General features: G+C 31.2%; 1 protein-coding gene across 1 annotated transcript in view; it reads left to right on the top strand.

The window, feature by feature from the left end:
* The first annotated feature begins 16,599 nt into the window (after positions 1 to 16,599).
* The window catches only part of LOC112590870 (Krueppel homolog 1-like), a 35,466-nt gene continuing 28,834 nt past the window's right edge, over positions 16,600 to 23,231 (top strand). Inside the window, exons 1-3 of the mRNA XM_025334452.1 lie at positions 16,600 to 16,925; positions 17,187 to 18,193; positions 21,291 to 21,368. Of these exons, the coding sequence (XP_025190237.1) occupies positions 17,501 to 18,193; positions 21,291 to 21,368 (771 nt within the window). The 5' untranslated portion in view covers positions 16,600 to 16,925; positions 17,187 to 17,500. The remainder of the gene's footprint in view (positions 16,926 to 17,186; positions 18,194 to 21,290; positions 21,369 to 23,231) is intronic.

Raw genomic sequence — 23,231 nt, 5'->3', positions numbered from 1 at the left:
TTATAACTTAACTTTTTATTCAAAACCATTTATTAGATACCTACCATAATACAATTAACATACAATAACTTAAATTACTAAATCTGTGTACAAACTACAAAAGCCTTGTGTTAAGTACTTGCGTAACTAAGTTTATGTTAACCTCAGCAAAGATGTGGTTATATTACTACTTTAGATTTTTAATAAAATTGAATTAATTTGTCTTTTAGTAGTTTTCTTTTCCTTTTGTAGGGATATTATTCAGAGAATTAAAAAATTACCTTTGTGTAGTATCACTTATTAATATTAATAATTAAACAGATAAGTTTTGTTATTTACAGATATTAAAAAGGTTCTGCATGAAACTTAAACATTATAAAACATTATAAGTACCTAATAATAATTGATACCTAATAATTAATTGCTATAATTTTTTGAAAAAACGTATAAATAAATAAAATTATAAAATATCATTAATAGATTTTAATATCTATATTATTGTTTCGATGACATTTTATATTTTCATATCTCAATATAAAATAAAACAAAGGTTAATTTATGGTAAAAATTATATAGTTTCAATAAGAAATCCTGTATCATATAGGTATTTGTCAAAATAAATCTAAATATTTTGAAATTTATTCCATGTGTATGTGAATGTAATAAAATAATTCAAAAAATGCCATTTCTATAGGATTATGCTGCATTATATTTTAAAGAAATACTTTTAATTAAATGTACACTAGTTATTGCAAACAATAACGTTCAGTTTTATATTTTTTTGATAGAATATGAACTAATCCAATTACAAACTTAGTGTTATATTAATTTTTTCAATTAAACTTTCAGACATCAAATCTAAATAAATTACCTAATTATAGAAAATAAATTGTAATATTATAAAACTAATATATATCTAGCTTTATTGAGAATTGAGATCAAACATGGTATTAACTCATGATTTATATATTTAAGTAGTCTAAACATACTTTTCTAGTTCTTGAGTAGTTTATGAAAATTGAAAAACTTATTAAATTATAGTTGTATAAACTATACAGCTAGTATACATTGATATAATAGATTTAAGTACTACCAAATAATACATCGAATTTCTTCCATAATTATCAATATTATTTATCAATTAATTATACTGTTAATAGATTTTAAAAACGAAGATACTGAACTTATACAATATATACATGTACTATCAATATTAGTCATTTAATTATTGTGTATATATATATATTATATATCATGTAAAACCCATTCCATAATAGGTATGTTAACTTAATTATGATAATTTTATCAAGTATTAAAAAAAAAAAAAATTATATCACGTAGATTATTAATTATGTAATATATTAATTGAAAACCAATTCAAAATGAATTTAATATCGTACAATTTTTATTTCAATGAAATTCGTTCGAATAAAATTAACTATATTTTTTTTTTATTATTTTGGTATAACATATAATAGGTTTATATACATTACGCATAACAAAGAAAGTTTTCTATTCAACATGTTTTATTAAATGAACACAAGCAGTTGTTTTACAAATTTTTCATTTTTGATACACTCTTGAGTATTACGAGTATATATTCAAACTTTTATTGATATATGATTAGTTAAGTACTTAAGACATTTTATACGCCAGTTAGAAGCCATTTTCGAATATATATGATGATTCATTTGTTTAAAATCTAGTTTAAAATTCTCATATTCCAAGCAACTGGGCTTTGCGTCATAATAATATTATTTCCACTTTTTTCTCCCTAAATGCTGATTGCCAACACGGATTCCCCAGGGATATAATGTTTAATCAATACTATCGCTAACGCGGATATATATATAAATATATACATATATACATTTTTATTATTGTTTTGTGTTTTTTTTTTTTTTTTTTTACAACACTAGCGTGGATTCCATTATGAATAATATAGGCGTACATCCGTTATAGGGAATTTCGGTCGAATCAAAATGTGCGGAAAAAAACAAACGTCACTGTTTTGGGAACGGGGAGAAACCATCTTTTTTTTTTTGTTTTGTTTTATGGCGACACGTGATTAATGGGAACTTTTTCCACCCACCCTTGGTAAAAAAATAAAATAAAATAATACGCTAGGGTCGATTTTTTGGCGCTTGAAATCCGTCCCCGAATATACGCGTATAATAATAATGGTAGGTGGAACTAGCGCTGCCAGCCTCACTGTGTGAGCAAACAATACTTTTTTTTTTTTTACGTGAAATCAATTTTTTTTCGCTGCATTTGAAACGTTCGGTCTAATAGGTAATCAGAGTAGTTAATTTTAAAGCCAATCAATAAACACTTTTGGCCACTAATACTACCGTATTATCGAAAAAACGCGTGTCCATCGAATGTGCCAAATGATTGCATCAATAGAACGTGACCACAATGATTAATTTATAATTCTACATATATGTATTTAAATAATATTATATATATATTACATGCTACATATATATGCTACTGATTATATGAGTACACAATATTGTGAACAATAATTATAAAATATGATTATGCTGTTAATATCATATTATGACATTGTCCGGTATGAGTCAAATATTTAAAAGAGGAGTTAAAAATATATTATTAATTATTTTTTCCTACGTATATACTTTATATCGTACAATAGAATAGTATAATTTGTAATATATTATAAATATATTTGATCGTTAGATTTTCTAAAAAGTTTAGTTTTTAAATAATTATAGTATGATATTTTAAATCTTAAAACTAACAACAATAATTTTATAACACTGTGAACTTGTATAAGTTCAAAAGCATTGATAAAAGTCCACCATATTAGTTCATGTTGAAGTTCAATCCTTAATAACATAGTATAGACATCAATATTGAAACATTTGAAATAGTACATAATTAATTTTAAACAAATTTATATTTCATCATATAATATTATAATATTAACCTACATTTTAATTTAATGGTATAAAATGTTGATTATACATTTCTTTACGAACATGTTTAATAGATAGACTTCTAGGTATACCGTATCGATAATAATCATAAAAAGGCTAATACTTTTAAATATATTTTTATAGATAATTTTGTATTTATAGATAAATTACTTATATTTTATAAATTGTGTTTTGTAGGTATTACATAAATAACAATTTACTCTTTGTACTATTTTCTTCTTTTTTTTTTTTTTACTTCTTTACTATTTATTATTAATTATGTATAGTTTAATGTTTAATTTAATTCAAGCGTTGAGTTAAATATCGAAAATTAGAATATAACAATATAATTAATTGAACATACTAAGTGATTCATTTATTGAACAAAAATTAAAATGTTGTCAACACCTAAAATTAAATATTTATAATTCATAGACTATTCTTTTGAATTTCGATTTTTATGAATCGAAATACTCTAGAAAATATTCAACTTTGGAATATAAAATTAAAAATATATATTGTCATTTAATAAAATAAGAAACTAACTTAAAAAGTAATAACGATAAAAAATATTTTTAAAAAAAAATGTTGTTTTATTTCGACTGGAAATTATGCAAAAAATTATTTTTAAAAATTCTAATAGATTTTGAAACAATGATTATTGTTTGATAAAAAAAACCATTCTGTACGATATTAGAAAATATATTGGTCCAAACTATAGTGGCTGTATGTGCGACCACTGTAGCACCTGCTGCGTCATTTATTCTTGCAATGTCTTGAGATAATCATGTTTAAAATACTAATAAAGTAATAACTGGTATCAATAAGATGGAAAATTTATGAATAAATATTTCTTTCATGATATTTTATTTTTAACAGACTTTTTATCTATACTTCGATTGGTATTTAATTAACAAACTTCCTTTTAAGATATATTTTTTGATATTGTTATTATAATAAATTATAAAAGTTAATATAAAATATAATAATATAATATAATAATTACCGTGAATATTACAACCCTAAGATTTGTTTCATGAAACATAATGTCTTTCAATGTTTCAATAATAAAGGGGTAGAAAACAAAAGACGATGTTAACTTTGTTACAGTAAATTTCACATCCGTTAGTAATAATTATTTTACACTCTGGAATGATGGGACTGTATTTTTTATAATTAAAGTTATTATTTTTATAGCCCATATGGATTATTAAAAAAAAAAAAAAACAAATTGGTTTTTGTGAAAAGAAAAAAAAATTATCTAGGCTTATGAAATTCACATAAAACATAAATCTCATTATATCGGGCATACCATATGATTTGTTTTATAAAAATCGTATACATAATTATTAAATTTTGACTTTGGGTTTGCAGGAGATTTGAGCGGTATAAATGAGGCGACGGTACGATCCACGGACAAGCGATCCGGCAACACAGCACACGGACATCATCATCGTTGTCACCACATCACCGGACGGTATGACCGGACCTGGGCAATAGGAACAATATCACACGAAACGGAAATATTGTGCCACTTAACCACTGCTGTTTGGATCGTTTTCCGGAGTGACCACAACAGAGGACAAATGGTTTAGAATTTAACACGTAGTACAACGTTCCCTATACAGGCTCCATCCCATCCCTTATAGTACCACTACATATACATGAACATAATCTTATATACGTCATATATAAATACGCGCCTCGATATCTCCAAATTCATTCAATCTTATTCTTCCAAACTTTAATATCATAAATTACTTTATAACGAGCATTTACCTAACAAACAAATTATTGCTTAAGTATATATTTTTGGCACAAAATTAAGTTGAAAATACAAATTATAAAAAATTTAAACATTGAGATTCTAAATTTAATTTACGAAAATAAATTACTATAAGTCAACAAACAAATTTAAAAAAATAAATAAATATTTTATTTTTGTTAAATTATATGAATGACTATTTTGGAACTTTTATATAATAAGAAAATTATCAGAAATTCGTTAAACAAAATTTTATAAATTTTTAACTTTATTAATATTATCCTTTCTAATGTTCCTGAATATTGTGTGATATAAGAAAGAAGTATTTATACAAAATTGATGTGATATTATTTTTATACGCATTGTGTCGTAACAAACAGTTCAGTATAGAGATAAATATTATAATATATTGGTACCTAGTTCTTTATTTTATCCTTCTCCTATAAGTTAAATGTCCTTAAATTAAACCTACAACCAAGGAAACCAATCGATTTCAAAAAAATACTTTAACCGGTAAGTGTACCTATAATATAAAATATTAATTTTTTTATACTAATTATTGTTTATATGAATAAAATTTTGTAAATTAATTAAAAATTATTTCGAACAAACCAATAAAATGTCTAAATAAAAATTCCTTTTTAAATATAAAAATTATTTTTCTTATAAAATACATTGTAATATTTTGTTAATAATAATCCAGCTCAGATAATCTAAATCACTGAAAGTAAATATTAAATTATTAAATAAATATTAAATATTTGACAGGCATACCTACCATGTTTGAAATTACTTAACCTAACTTAGTGCCTAATATTGTAGTATCATTATTAGTAATTCCTATTTGATTAAATAAAAATATCTTAACTTATCTATAGTACCTATTACATATATTTACTTTATCTTATATTATCGTATAAAAACAAACTCTACTATACATGCTATACTGCTGTCAAAGAAATATTTTTATTAGTATATTTAACTTGCGTTTTAATTATATAGTTGTTTCTATGACTTAAAATAAAATTGAGACATATTTATATCGGATAATTTAGTTTGGTATTTTATACTTAAGCAGTAACAATATAACACATTATTTTTTGTAATTTTAATTTAAAAATAATATAAAAAGTAAATATCCGTTATTTTTTTTTTATTGTACACCAAATTTAGTAGATAGGTATAATTATGGTCTATGGAAAACATCAATAAAGCATAATTGTAACCACTTCCTCTCGAGAATACACCTACGGTATTATGTGCATTATTTATGTGAACATTTGATTGCATGGTGTACGCAATTGACAGAAGTAAATCTATTTATATTTATATGATAAACGAAATATACCTATTATATGAGATAATACTAAAACGAAATTACTCGACCGCGCCATAAGAATATTATAATTTGTCATTGTACATTAAAAATTAAATAATATAAAATATAATCAGTACCTATCTACTATATCTAGTATCTACATGGTTACATCCATGTATTCTGTATATAGTTTATAATATATGTTAAACCTACATAACATTCACTTAAATAAAATGTCTACATAAACTTGAGAATCAACTTTAGAGAAATTAATGTAGGTAATACGTACTATTGTTGTTAATTTATTATTAACTATAATATTTTGTTGAATTTTCTTTATATTTTGTCATGAAAAAAAAAATGGAACATAAAAACTATTTTACTTATTACTCTACTAAAAAAAAATTCTTTTTTTAAATTATCACCATTTACGTATTTGAATTATAACGATATAGTTACTTTATTAGTGTTTGTTAGCTTAAATAAAAAAATAATTTTCAAAAATATTATATTTTCATTTAATTTTAATTTCATGTTTGTTAATTTCGAATTATCGTGTATTGGTAAGCTATCTGAATTTGCTTAATTTTAAAATTTATAAATCCGATTTTATTTCATATTTACTGTAATTTAATGCAGATAATCGAGATCGATTATTCTTGATATCTTATTTCCATATAGTATATGTCGATTTAGTTTAGAGTTATTAGTAATCATTGGGGAGACTTAAACGTTCGTTATAATGGAATGGTAAAAAAATACCGAATATATATTGCCTATACCGAAAATATATTTTACAACAATAGGCGTTACCGGGTCAAAATACATATTATCGTTATTACACGTAAATACGTACGTAATACACATAATATATAATAGTTTTAGCCGCCGTTTAACCGTATACGTCGAAAATCCACTTGCAGAACGCTATATTTCAACCTGCTCCCGCCCGAAATAATTGCCTCGCACTAGTCGCGCTATTCGCGTAACAACGGTGCACGGGAGTAGATATTTTATATAATACAGCTTTGACAAAATACCGTAAGCTAAATACGACGGTCATCGCGTGTTTTCCAAAATGGATCCGAAGGGTAAATCGATTGCGACGGGGCAGCAATGTTCACGTGTAGATATAATAATATAATATATTATATTATTATACGTTCGTAGTGGCGGCAGTGCCAGATGTATAAATATATGTATATTATGCACAGGAAGAAGAGTCGTGGTAGGGCGGCGCCCGTGGCCATCCCCACGTGTATATTGGGTTGGTCTAGCTCCGCCTACACGCGCGTACACACGCACACACACGCACACGCGCACACAAGTACGACAGCTCTATCGCTGGTCTAGTCCATATAGGTTTTCCTAATTGTTCTAATACAAACGTCCACCATTCCAAATCGAAATTTCCGAAAGTCTATAGTTTTTTTCCCCTCGGACACTCTCCTAAATGCGGTTATTTCGATACATTATATAAGTACACGCTGAACTGAATAAATCGAAAGTATCTAATATCTACATACTCGTACATGACATACCTACACATTATAATATAATAGGTAATATGTTAAAAATTTACGATTTTAGTTAAACTTCATAAAAAATGATTGTTATTTTCTAGTCGGCTAATCCCATATGGTATTATACTTTATTACTGCGTGAAATGCCCCACTCTCTCGCACAATTTCCATAATATAATAAATATATATATATATATTATGTGTGTGAGTTGAGTTACCTCACTGCGCCACCGCGTCTCCGCTGTACTTGACGTCCAAAAACACAATGTATATGACATATTATAATATGTATCCGAACGAGTTTCCCGACTGTATTATAATTATAATATATGCGTGTATAAACTCGCACTCTGCAGTCTACTGTATATATATATAATATTATTATCGTTATGGTGAATAATTATTATCAATACATGTCCCGCGTCCTCGCCACCACCCATCATGCAGTCTCTTCTGTCCCGTGTCCGTTTAACATCTAAATACCATACATATACATATTATTATAAGCATACCGGCTGCTGTGGGAGGTTATTATATTTATAAATGGCCGAATCCATTTTGGCGGAAATTTAAATATTTATTGCTGGATAGTGGACGCTGGACGGCCCGTTGCCGGATGGCGGGCGAACGGGATAGATAAAAATTTATCTGTTATGATGACCGCGAGCGGTTTGTTGTAATCCCTTTTGAAAATATAATACCAACAAACGGTAATGGTTTAGGAATTCCGACAGATAAATCAACAAGAAAAACACCGTCCCTTGCACACATATACGCATACATTTTATATACAGCCGTTGCGTATACATATCATCATTATTATGATATTATTGTGATAGCGGACACCCTCTCAATCCCCCTCCCACCACGGTCCTATCCATTTTTTAGGGGAGGGAATTTTGTCGGACAGCGCCACCAGGGCGTTGCTAGAAAATATAATACGAATATTTCGCCGCAATGATGTTTAAAATACATTTTATCGTACGTTTGCGCGACCGTGAGTGGTGTTGCTGTGCAAATACGCGGACGGTTCGTATAAATGCACATACCCATACATAACACTCCTACGACATAATACGGCCGAACCCAAAAAATCCAACCATTCGAATAACGGGGTAAGTGTGCAAGTGTTCTTACGTCCTATGACGCAATAATTATTATCGCACGTAAATTTATATTTTTCCACTCTCCTCGCGTGAGAGTTAAGTTCAACGCGATGCACCTGTTTTAGCGATATTTGCATTTTTTTTCCAAACACAATTTTCGTATTGGTATTGTAGCGGTGGTAAACTGCAGCAGGTAACTCGTGCACACTCGTCGGAATGCGAGTCATAAATCAACGGGACCCAGCAAATAATGTATATAATATTAATAATAATTGTTCGCGTTTCTTTTCGTACGGTTTTTTTTTTTACGCCTCGTCTCGTCCTTTTTCGTGCATACGACTAGAACGCTGCAATACACGTCATATATCTCTAATAGTTTATCGAAGAACAAAACTCGTATTTTTTATTATTATTATTTAATACGCTCGACCAGGAAATCGTAAATATCGCAATCGCACGCGCGTATAATAATGTCGTATAGGTCACACTCTGTTGCAGTCAGCAGGAAAATGAGACACGAGCGGCAGCTGCGAGCCGACGTAATTTTTCAGTGGTTGCGATGCAGTTTCATTTTTTCTCGTATTAACATAATATGCAGTAGGTACACGTTTATTGGGATAGGCATTATAATATACGCATGCATGTCTCTACGTGTGTACATATATAATATATTGTGTGCGGTTTTTTTTTTTTATTTTAATTTCGCATCCCCGCACAAATAACGACACAACGACATAATATTACGCATAGATATACGCCTCATAATATGATAATTTTATAATAATATAATATCGGCATCGCCGTCGTGTCGTCTCGTCGGTATCTGCAGGAGCGCGAGCCGCAGACTCGGACGCGTACGAATATAATATAATACAATAATATATCGAAATTGTTTATCGGTTTTGTTTAATATTATATTATTATAATATGCGATGTAGGTACCTGTACCAAAACCTCGGAGCTTTCAGCGACTACACGTATACCCACCGGTGGTCATAATTTCTTCTTTGCGACCGTTATATATTATTATGTCTCTCTGTCTTTTTTTCCCTTTTATGCATGCATTTCTCATATGTACAACAGTATTATATCCGCACCCGATTTATTACGTTATAATATCATATTATTATCGTTATTATTGCTGTTGCGACGGAGAAACGAACGGACACGCGGCGCGTACAATATTAATATAATATATAATATAACACACAGGTATATATTATTATTATCATGTATTGTAGGCATAAACATACGTAATATCGTTGTGTAGAAATAATATATAGTATATAGGTTGCAGTCGTAACCACAGCCGCCACGCGCGCGTGGGAATCGAAACAATAATACGAGAATGAACGTACGCCGCCACTGAGCTCGGATTACCGACTCCGACGTTATATATTATGTAGGTATATATGCCTGTAATATATGTTATATAGGTATACGTTTAAAATAGTATTATATCGGCCGGCACAGCAGGGCTCGTCGCGAAAGTGTACCACAATACGTCATATTATTATAATATAGGTATATACACCTCCGGCCCGTCATCGAAGCGCACGTCGTTGCAACGATAGTGTTGCACCGTATAGTATTTTCTCGGGAAATCGTCTGCCCCTCCGCCCCGCCACAGTGTAGTGCTGTGTGGCATAATCGCGTATTATGATACATATTATTATAACAATATTATATGCGTCCAAACAACAATTATCATGATGGTAATAGTAATAATAATAATAATAATAATAATAATAATAATAATAATAATAATAATCATTTAAGTGATCGCGTGTAAAATCTAAAAGCGGCCTATTATAATATTATTATTATTATATTTTTTGCCGTCAAAAAACACAAAGTATGTATACCGAATAAGGCGCCCGACGTCTTACGTTTCTCCTCGTTTTCGCCATCATACAACGATTACAAAGCGTAAATATTTATTGCGCTCCAAGGATAAACACGCGAAAAAATTATATAAATGAACCGTCGTGTTATAGGTTTATAGTGCGTTACTTTTACCATCGGCCATTATACATGTACCTATACCTATATCTACTTTTTAAATTATGAAAACTTTAGAAGTTTGTTCTCAGCGTTCAATTAAAAATAAATAATAATAATAGTACTGGCACGGAAAATCTACGTATACGTATAGGTAGCATGTACATTGTACGTTACATATTCAATATTGTTCATATTTTATTGTTCCGTGATAGCTTTTAATAATATAGGTAGTTCCGATAAAAATAAATAATGCAAAAAAAGCGATCAATAATCACTTTTAATAAAGAATAAATATTTCTTATCTTATAATAATAATATAATATCAGTATATCAGTGGTATGCATAATATTCAATTAAACATTTAACGGGAAAAATAATGATAAAAAAAAAAAAAATGTATAATATCTCTTAAGCTCAGGCTGTGATTTATTTATTGAAAACATAATACTATGAAAAATTAATTTTAGTGATATCAATTTGCATAATATCTATTTATTTTTTTAATTTCACCTTTATTAAGTTATTGTTTTTCATTTTAATAATAATAATTTTTTTAATGATATTTTACAACTTAGTCAGCACAAACTATTAGTTACATTTTAATTAATACGTATTGATTAAGTAAAATAAGCAATTATTAAAAGATTAATAGTCAGTTAAAATATTACATTTTTAAATCTTATTATAAATAAATAATTGATTTTAAAATTCAATATTTTAATTATTTTGTTTGAGATTTGGTTTTCGGGAAGAAATTTTATAATTATAATTTACTTATTAGGTACTGAAAATACTCGCATATACATAATATATAGGTCCTAGGCTATAATATAATATACGAATTGTATCGATATTCGATAATATATATTTTTTTAAAGATACAACGATTAGAGTATATTAGACAAACGAATTACAAACTTAAAATTTTTATTAATTTCTATTATCATGTAAAAATACTGGTCAAATTATGTTTGGACAAGATCGTTTGCGTGCGATTGTGTTTAATGCATTAATTAAACGTTTTTATAATTTAAAAATGGTATATAATTAAGTCTCAACTGCAGTATAATAAAATTACAAACTTAATATACGATAAACCTACCTCAACTCATAACGCCATAAATTTTCTCTACAGATTTTGTAATAATTGAAATAATTAAACTTTACATAAAAAAAAAAAAAAACAACGACGACGACATAAACGTAAACGTATTAATATCGTCGCGATAATTAAATAACAACGACACCCTTTTAATTTTACCTTTCGTTACAAAAAAAATTATCCGTTAAACGACGTTAAAAACTATTACAATTATACGGCGGCACAGTAAAGTGGACTGAAAAATTTGTCGACGTCATCGTCGCCACGACATAAAACCAGCTAACGCGTCGGGACTCGCGCGCTCGATGGTCGTCGTGACCGGCCGGTGTGTTTAATTAGCGCCGTCGTCGAAATTAAAAAATAATAAATAGGGTTACCACGCGATAGGGGTAAACGTTTTTTAAGGGGTGGGCCAGAGCGGTAACTGACGTGCAGCTGGACGTCCGCGTGCGTGCGTGCTTGCTGTAAGCGCGCGAACGTTCGCCTTGTAAATAATACGTATACACACACACACACACACATATATATATGTAAGTACCTACCTGACACACCTGGTCCGCGAGGGATATAATATAACATAATCATATTATACAATATTATAATAAATCGCGATATTCCACCGACGGGTTTAACGGGGTGAGTAGCACGCGTCGTCGTAGTGTCCGCGACAAGACAACAAAAAGCCGCGAAGGGATTGTTGCCCCGAGGTCATAATTATTGTATATATGATACACGTAATGCCGGGCTATAACGGCGCGACGACCTTTTTTTCTCTCCTCTTCGCCACTCTCTCACCGCTCGCACAATGTCTCTTTCTCTCTCTCTCTCGTTAAACAATGCCGTAAATGTTTTCGTTATACATATTTTTTTTTCATTATTATTATTTCATTTACGTCCGCCGCGGACAACAAAAGATCGCGGGTCATCATCGCGGCCGACCCGCGACGACTTGTACAATATCACGTATTATATAATATTATACGCTTGCACATCAGCTGCTGCTGCGCTCGCGATGCCCGCGAATTTATTCATAAATGTCCGCGGGCCAGCTGCAAGCGACAACGGTCTCCCGGCACCCCCCTCGAGGGGCGACCAGCCGCCGGTTGACCCTTTGACCGAACACGGGACACGGCGCGGCAATACATCACATAAGTATATGCGCCTAACCTTTGCCGTCCGCGTATCCCGCGAGCGGATCCCTCTCCGCGCGGCGGCAGTTGCCCGAAAACAATAATAATATAATAAGTACTCGGCCGTTTTTTTTTTTTTTTTTATATATATTATTATTTACATGCGTATAATCAGGCACGCGCTCGTTCCATCGCACGCATAGAAATACTAGTTTTTGTTATTATTAATGGCCATTGATGGTCATCCCTTTTTTTCCGTCGGATTAGACGTCGCATGTTTGCCACGCACCTGGCGACAGACTTTTCCCGTTTTACACGCGCGTCTATATTATATTATTATCGTACGCGCTTACGAGGCGAAAATATTGCGTTTATAATATTTACGAATCACCGATTGTCTAAATATTTTGCGTTGAACAACATAACATTACATATACGAATATGCACACGAAATTATATAACTTAAACGTATTTTTAACGCTGATCGTTTTCATATTTTTTAACAGATTAAATTGTTTATATAGTTTATTAGTTTTTATACTATTACTATTTGCTGTTTTCATATTGGTATGTTAAAAAAAAAAAAAAAAAATTATTTTTATAATAATGACAATTACGTACTTATTTTGCAAATAAATGCTAAATAATTATCAAAATTAAAATAGCTTAGGTACTTAATATTTTTGAACCTAATTTTTTCCTAGTTAACCGTTGTGTTTCTGAGATACACAAGTGCTATAGTGGAGTGCTCTATTCAATACGCCAACAGTGCAATCGGTGATTTCATTAACTGCGTTAAAGGTTAAACAAACTAGCATTATGCTCTTATGATAACAATTATTTACTCTGCGATAATTTATTGAACCAGAGTTTTCCATAGATATTATTTTTTTATATTTTCACTCGAGATAAATAATCTGATACGTACTAATCATCTTCAAAGCAAAGTTCAGCTATTAGCTATTATTTAACCTTAAAAAAAAAAAAAATGATGCAATTTATCTATTTATGTACTTTTACTCTGTATATCAAAAATTTAAATTATGATGCTTTCTGCAATAATTATACGTTGTATTTTATAAAAATTATTCATTTATTTATCCGTTTAACCACTTATGTTAAAATTCAAATAACCGGAATTCGTGTACTTATACTGAACGGTCTTAATGTATTTGAATTTAAAATTTAAAATGACTTTAATATGTATCAATATACAAGTAGGTAACACCTACCTGCTGTTATCATTTACATTGTTTGCGATATGAGGAATGTTGAAAGCGAACAATTCAGTAATATTTATGGAAAAATTAAATTTGTACACGTATACATTAATTGAATATTTAGGTTTTTTTTTTTTAATTCAACATGCCCATGAATTTAATTAAACAAACTAATTATTTTATTAGAATTTTATGTTAAGAAAATTTAACAAACTATTATGACGAAAAGACGAAAAGAGTATAAAAATATTTTATTAAATTGTTTATTGTCAATTGGCATTCTATACAATAAAATAAATAAAAAAAGAATTTGATAAATATATTATGAATAAAATAAAACTGTACTGACCTTATTATTGTGTGGAATATGATATTTTTTTTTACATAATATGATATATTATTAATGTAAAATACATAAATTAGTATAACATATTTTTATTTCAAATGATAATTTTATTGCACATTTTTATTCAAAAAGTTATATCAACAAACATTTCAGGAAAAAATCTTTGACCCTGCGAGTTAGATAATAAATGTTGCAGTAATTTTATCAGAAATGCATTACAATAATGTACACTGCAGTACAAATGCATAATTAATAATAATTATTATATTTTATTCCTGCGCATTTTATAATCATCTACCTACTTCAAAAACCCGGAAACTGCTTCGAGCCACTTAGACTGTTTTTAGGTCAAGAATAAAAATATCAATATGTTATTACAGTATTTTTATGTAATGTTATTAGCAAGTATTTGTATTTGTATTTATATTTTATTTTTTCAATATTTGTTATTCAATTTTATTCGTGGACGCGTGCCACGCGTTCTATATTTATTTAGGTGATCAATCAATCGACGTTTTTAATACATAAAAAGTCATATAAAGATGGTTTTCTTGCTCAAATTTTCACTTGATGTACAATATAATTAAAATTAGCGTTTTATTTTCATTTCAAAGGTAACTCACAATAGTAATAACTAAACGTGAGTATTATCGCTATTGTTCAGTTGAGTGAGTTTTGTCATCGGCACCATGATTAGCCGTACATAAGTGCATGACAATATGTATGACAATTTTTATCGCACATTTTTCAAGGGTTTGTTTTTGATTACTTATTAGGTTTTTAAAATATATATATATATATATATATATATATATATCATAACGGATATACGCAGATATTTACGTGTGCTTAAACTTTTACCCAAATATGAATAAAGAAAACAAAACGCGAATTCGCCGAGTTTATGCTTATAGACCGGTAAACATACATATCATTTGGTTTTTTACTCACATATAATTTTGTATTTATCTTAATATTTACGTCGTCTATTTTTATAAGTAGCGCCGTGGTGTTACAAGTATAATATCGAAAGTTTCCTCGTATGATTTAATTAAATAGTTATCGTACCAAAACGGCAGTCACAACGATATCTTCCGGGCTAAATGGGAAACGCATCAACCCTTTCGGTGCGGAAGGGTTAAATTCGGGAAGGGAGTCCGTAAGGCGGCGCCACCGGACGGCGACAAAACGTTCAGAACAAACGAAAACGAGTTTTAACGTCGTCAAAGTTTACTAAAATCTTAACGAAAAAAAATTGAACAAAACGATTTAAGCGATTATCACGTCACGAACTCACGAAAATAGTCTATACGCGCCTACTAAGTTACGTAAAAGTATATGTAGTTTTTTTTTTTTTTTTATAAATGTCTAATACTATAGGCTATGGAATTATGAATTTTCTTTCGCCTTACCCGTCAAGACGTTCAGATTTAAACCTTTACGCAACTGAACGACAGAAATATCGTTATACACATATTATTTATATGTAAACACGCGCGTTGAAAAAATAAAAACGATCATATTTTTACGTATAGGTAGTAGGTACCCAATCCAAAATTTGAGAGTACAACATATGAGAAAATAATAAAATAATTTTCGGACGTTGTGCACACACACATATACGTAATTATATCGTGTACGATTATTATTATTATTATTATTGTTATTATTATATAATAGTAGCGTGTCGCGTCGGGCGCGAAGACGGTGTGAAAGGAAACGGAAAAACCGTGCAGCGCGTTGTGGGCGGGCGGTGGCGGGAAGCGGAAAAAAGGCACCGGGTCGGCTGCGGCCGGGGGGCGGGAAAACGAAAAACGAAAAACGAAAAAATAAGAACAAGGGTGGAATGGAGGGAAAGCCGCACACCCCCTGTCGCTTCTTCGTCGCCGCCGTCGTCGGCGGGGGTGGGACGAGCGACCGAGAAAAGAGAGAGCGCTAGGGGCGGACGCCGGCGCAGAAATACGCACGTAAGGAAAACGTCTGGCGGCGTACCGCGCGCTCTTCCTAAGAGGGAAAACCCGACCCCTATTTTGCGCGCTGCACCGGCCCGTAGAAAAGGACGGCGCGCGGCGGCCGGCACACGCTACCGACAGGGACGGCGATATGTCCGCGACTCCAAGACATCTTGGCCGCGTATCTCCTCAGTCGCGCCGCGACGCCGACACAAGACGCCGCCACCGCCGCCGCCGCGAGTGCACACACACACACACGCGCGCGCACACACACGCACACACGCGCGCGCTCAGTTCGCCGCCGCGCTTCGTACAGCCGACGTTTTTCCGGCCCGGCGTCTTGAGACGTCGCTCAGTCTCAAGACTACTCCGGCGTCGCGAACACCTTAGGTGCCCGACTACCGACACAGGCGTAAACGCACGCACATACGTACATCGTCTCACCCGACTTTATAATAATATTATATGCCCGCGAAGTTCTGCAAGTGTCGTCGCGAACGAAGCTAGCCGATATTTTCTCCGTCTCCTCACGCACACGGTTCGTCGACGATAATATATTATTATATTACTGTTATTGCTGCCCATATAATATCATCGTCATATTTTTAAATTTTTTTTTTTTAAATTTTTTTTTTTCCACTCGTCCGGCACGCGCCGGTACGGTTTTTATTCTTATTTTTTTCACAAAAAGAAAATATTATATTACGGAGTTTTAAAACACGTTTGGTTTTTATTTCTTATTTTTTTATCCCGAGTGAGTTAACAATTTTTTTTTTTTTTTTATTCTTATTTTTTACAGATCCGAAGGAAAAAAAAATAATTACGTTTTCTCTTTTCGCAATCGCGTATATAGTCGTACGAATCGAGTGAATAATCGTCGCTTCCGGACGGACTTTACGCGCGTCATGTGCGGCCACCACTGTTGTTATTACTGCGGCTACCACTTCCACCGCTGCCACCACCGCGTCTGACGACCGTCGTTTGGACACGCGTGCGAACAGAACGAATATATCATCGGATTGCTTCACATCAGTCAAAACGATCTCTTCGGCCCCGCTGGATCTTCGCGCCTCGCCCGGCCACGAACACCTGCAGGGCGACGACGACGACGAAATGTCGGCGGACATACAGCAGCAACAGCAGTCCGTGTTGCTGCAACGGCCGGTGTTCAAGATGAACCCGGCCGCGGATTTTTGGCAACAGCAGCGGCAACAGTACCAGCACCAGCAGCAACTCCAGCAGCAGCAGCAGCAACAGCAGCAGCAACAGCAGCAGCAGCAGCAACAGCAGCAGCAGCAGCAGCAGCAACAGCAACAGCAGCAGCAGCAGCAGGCGGTCGACACTTCGCCGTCGCCGCAACCTCAGACGGCGCCACCGCCGCCCACGCTGCAAGTCAACCATGACCAGCAGCAAGTGCCGTCGTCCCTCGCCGTGGTCGGACAACCACAGCAACAACAGCAGCAGACGACGAACAGCGTACAGGTGACGGCCGACGAGGCGATCGCCATGGTCGCCCAACAAGTCGCGCAACACCAACAACGACAGCAGCAACAACAACAACAACAACAAACGCAAAACGCCGAGATGACCGACGATGCGGACGTGATCGTCGGACAACCGTCGCCGGCGGCCATCCGAGCGGCCGTCCAGCAACAGCAGCAGCAGGACTCGACGGCAGCCGTCGGACTGGCCGGACAACCGGCGGTCCCCGGCGACCCGTCCGTATCCGTAGTAATCAACCAGAACAATTCGCTCGTGCTGAGCGACCCGAAAATGATGACCGAAAAATTGGTCAGCGAACTACAGGTGAGTCGATTTTATTTCCGCTCGTAACTCCAATAGTTGATATTATGTCCGCAATTTAAAAAAAAAAAATAACCCGTTTTCTCGTTACGATAACAATTTATTCGTCGACAAGTGTTTTTATTCAGTTTTTTTTTTATTATTATTATTATTATTAATATTTCCATAATAATTCTAATACGAAATTGGATTTAAAAACTTAAAAAAGCTATAAACAGTGAAGATAATATGGGGAAAATAAACTTGCAAGATTTTACTTTTTTTGATAGAGAATATGTTTTCCACCGTAAAACGATTAATATAATTTTTTTTTTTTTTTTTTTTTTATGATTGATAATGCTCCCTGTAGTTTTGTCTCAAAATAATATAATTTAAAAACATAAAAATTTACAAACTGAAAATTTAATTATTCCAACTAAAGTAATATGTTAGGTAGATACATATTTTTATAATAATACCCTATTGTGTTTTATAATAAATTAAAATAAATTATAAATAGAAAAAATTTTCACAGAAGTAAATTAAACGAATAAAATAAAATAATATCACTAAAAAAAAATATATTAATAATATTTTTCGTAGTTGAAAAAATGGTTTTTCGTAATTTTTATATGTTTAAAAATAACACTCACAATATTATTTTTGCAAAATGTGTTATTGAATTTGTATTTTAAACTTTTAAAAATATATTTTTTTATAAAAACATCAATGAATAAGATATTTAATTAAATTTCCCGTTTTATCTCAAAGTGATTTTTCTATTTGTTGTTCATAATATTACATATTATATTTATTTAAAATATTCCACTTACAAATTTGTTTCAAAAAAAATATTATTTTTAAGTAAAAAAAACCTGCACGTGTACTTGGATTGCAATAAGTAAAAAAACACATCTTTATTTTTAAAATTAAATTATACAGAGGTAAAAAAAAATAAATGCACTGAAATAATATTAATACAAAACAGATTGTTGGCATAATATCAAATAGAAATAGTTGATGACGGCCAATAAAAAAAAACATAATTAGAAGCGACATATAGGTGTAAAAATAATGATAGGCGAAAGCCGAAGATATTATATTTAATTTCGTCGCTTAATCGCAATTATTAAAAATAATTAACACTTAAATGTTCATAATATTATAAGATATAAATATTCTCTAATTTTCCCAATTATTTTATTAATACTATATTTCATTTGAAATTAAGTGAATGTGAATTATAATTGTTTATAAATAAAATAACACAAACCATAATAATATTTATTTAATTTGTATAAATGTGTCAGATAGGATAAAAAATTTTAGTTCAAAATGACATCAATTTATTGTAAACTATTTAAATAAAGCTACAATATATAAATAAAATTATTAAAACTTAAAAAAATAAATTTTGACAATAATACTATAAGTATATTGACAGTTAATGTTATTAATCTTATAACCATTATTGTTAATTTTTGTAAGTTAAATATATTTATATATATTTTTATAATATCCAAAAATATTTTTATGTTCAATCAGAAGTTAAAATTTTGAAGTATTTTATTCCATTGAAGCGAACTTTAATGAATTAATAAATTTCTACTCTAAACTTATAAGTAATATGCATATATATAAAATGGTGTGCCAAACACAGGCTGTTGGCTTTATTCCTCTTGAAAGTCTTCAAATTAAAAATTAAAGCATACCGAAATAATTTTTTTTTCTAATTGCACAGTAGGTAAAGTAACGAAAAATAGCAAACAAACTAATTAAGCGTTAAAAGTATGTAAAACATAACTAAAAACTTACAAATTAAATGCACTGTTGACCAAAAATAACAAAATTAAATTAAAAATAAAATTATAAAACAATTAAATACCAAAAAAATATGACCATGTTTAATGTAAAAATTAATATGTTGAATTGTGAAATTGAAGTTCACGACTGGACACGGTACACCAATGTGCCGTGGTCATTGTTGCTCAAACAGCCGCGGGGGTAGTTTTTTTCTCGAATGTCTAACCTTATAAAAACCGGTCGACCGGCTTGAGCACGGGCTATACAACCGGATGGTCGCCAGGAGGTGTTGCGCAACACGCGCGACCCCTATTAATATATAGGGTATTTCGAAATGGGGTAGCCCTTAGTAGTTTATTTTTTATATTTTTGGGGTGCTGACTGGCCATTCGAGCCGCCGTCGTTCTTTTAGTTTCGACACAATTTTTAAAGCCTACTAAAAAAACTCATATTATCATAAATAACTATAACAATTAAAATTGTTATGTTATAGAAATAATAATATAATATTGAGAATAATTGTAGTTTTTACTTTTATATGGAATGAGGAGGAAACCACTTAAGGCCGAAAATTTTGCCTACGAAAAAATAGGAGTAACTCGCGCAGTGAAAAAAACTTGTGGGTGGGTGAGAGTATGAAGAATATAGAGGAGGAAAACATAAGGAAACTCGGTTTAGGATGAAGGAGCAAAAGGAAATGGGAAGGACCTGCGCGTTTCTGCCAGTGAACTACTGTGTGCGGTGGCGCGCTCTTCGCTCCGAGCTTTTTGCCGCCGATACCGACACCAAACCGTAGTGACCACGTGAACACAACACGAGTCACAACCCCTTTAGCCGATTTGAAGCCAAATTACATGTATCTGAAAAACGTGTTTCGAAAAAAAATATAGATAATTATAAAAAATGCATAAAAATCATAATATTATATTATAACGATAATATTAATTACTAACACAATTTTTAACGGTCAAAATAAAATAATGAACTATATGTATTATTAATTTAAAACAATGTAATAATACTAGTAAAAAAAAAATAACTAGATAAATAAAAATTAGAAATTTATAAAATAAGAAAAATTGTATTAATTCACGATATTATTATTATCGATTAAAAAACTAAATAATAACCGAGTCGTGACTATCCAATTATTGTAGTACTCTGTAAGCAGTACGCAATGTAGTTGGTCCTGTATAAATAAAAATATTTTGTTACTAATATTATAATGTGTTTTCGTTTGACTCTAACCAAAGAAAAAAGATACATTTGTGTATTATTATTTTTTTAATGCTGCTTATTGTGGATTCACCATGTGCAGAACCGATCGATATCAGACCGCACTCTTGAAGAATGCTGGTCCACTCTTCAGCGAGTCAGCTGGAACGTCTTTCGTTCAGTACGCTATATTTTTACATATAACAATTTTATAATAATACCTAGTATTTTGTTGAACTTTAATTTTGTTTATGGTTTTATTTCAAACGAATAGCGTGTGTTTTATGCGTGTGTGTGGTGTGTATGGAATTTTTGTTTGTTTATTATTATTATTATATCATTATTATTTTGCTCACTTTTCGCCTGCATGTTTTTATTACCCTCCTGAAAAGTCAAAATAGCTTTTTATTGTAATACAACTGAAATTTGTTTACTGCACGTTCCTTTCGATATTATTTTTGTGTACTGTACAACACATCATATAGGTATTGTTTATTTGTATATGTATGTATTACAATCTATATCAGTCAAGAGTGGGTGGAGTGAGAGCACTAAAAATATACCAAGAAAAATACCGTATTATAAAAGTCTCCAGGTCACGCGACCGTTCTACCTACGGACGTCTCCTGTCAATACACACTCACACACAAATACCCTTTGCAGGCAATCGTGTGGAAAAAATCGAGCTGCTCATTTGGTTCTATCACGAGAAAACATATTATTTACCCACGAACTACATACCATACACTCATATAAATATATATTATATTATAGATATGTATATATATTTATAATATGGTGTATCATATAAATCGTCCATGTAATATTGTATTTTAATATTATTATTAAACTTATTTTTAAATTTCGTTTGAATTTAACAATTAGAGGATTTTGAGCGAAAATAAAATAAAAACCACTCACCGAACAATACAAAGCCGCTCGTCAATAATATACTACCTGAGATAGAGATCTTCGGGTTAAAATATTCCATTTTTCTACTGTTACGTATATAGGATCGATGACCCTTTATAAGTTTTGCATAACGTCAATTAAAACCATTTTGTCGTAACAAAGGATAGGTAGATACTCCTGTTCGGTAACAGCGGCGGCTGCCGCCGTCGCCACCACCACCGCCCCGCCATCTTCTCGTTCTTATAGCTCCAATAGTCGTATGAAGTCCGATTGTGTTTTTGTATGTAAATATACATCCATCCGCTATCTTGATTTCGCCGTCCAAACTCAATTAATGAATTCTCTTCTTTTTTTTTTTTTTTACCTCTCCCCCTTCATATTATAACTACTTCACTACGTCAAGGTTTCCTCCAAGAAGACATGACGCTGACATGTGCCACGGACAAGGTTAATTAGAGCGATATACGAGCGTACCGATGTGTCTGTATAAAAGTCATTGAAAGTCCATCCACGGTAGTTCATCTTTGAAACCGTGAGAAAGTACCGTTAGCAGCTGTTAAAAAATTATTTCATTTTTTTTTACCCGGTCCTTTTGTTTTATAAAATAGAAACCCCAGTTTGTTATCTTGCATACAGGGACAATCCGGTTTATTTTTTTTCATTAACAAGAGGATTAAAAAAAAATCATATCTCTTACATACGGTATTACAACGGTTAAAATTTTAAAAAAAAAAACACCACTAAAACGGTATTAAAATGTTTCTTTTTTTTACTTAAGTTTTATCTTATCTTAATTTGTTTGAGTAAATATGAATTAAACTAATCGAATGGTTTCGTGTACATACGACACGTAATTAAAATTGAAATCAAATAGATAAATTATAAATATTAATAATTGCATGTTAATTTGATTTAAAACATTTTATCAGTTTAACCAGTAAAAGTTAATAAGCACTATTTACTAATTACATTAAAATATTATGTACTTCAGCAATTGTTGACTCACATAGTTCTCAAAATAAATACTAAATGCTTAAAACTTATTTAAATTAATAAAGTAATTAAGGTGGTATATGATATTTATGATTCCCACATTAACCGTCGTGGGTTCTATGTAAATTCATTGTTGAAG

This window comes from Melanaphis sacchari, unplaced genomic scaffold, assembly GCF_002803265.2.
Source record: "Melanaphis sacchari strain LSU unplaced genomic scaffold, SCAv2.0 Contig121_pilon_pilon, whole genome shotgun sequence".
NCBI classification, from domain to species: Eukaryota; Metazoa; Arthropoda; class Insecta; order Hemiptera; family Aphididae; genus Melanaphis; species Melanaphis sacchari.
The sequence above is the reverse complement of the archived record's forward strand: the minus strand, read 5'-3'. Positions and strand labels throughout refer to the sequence as shown.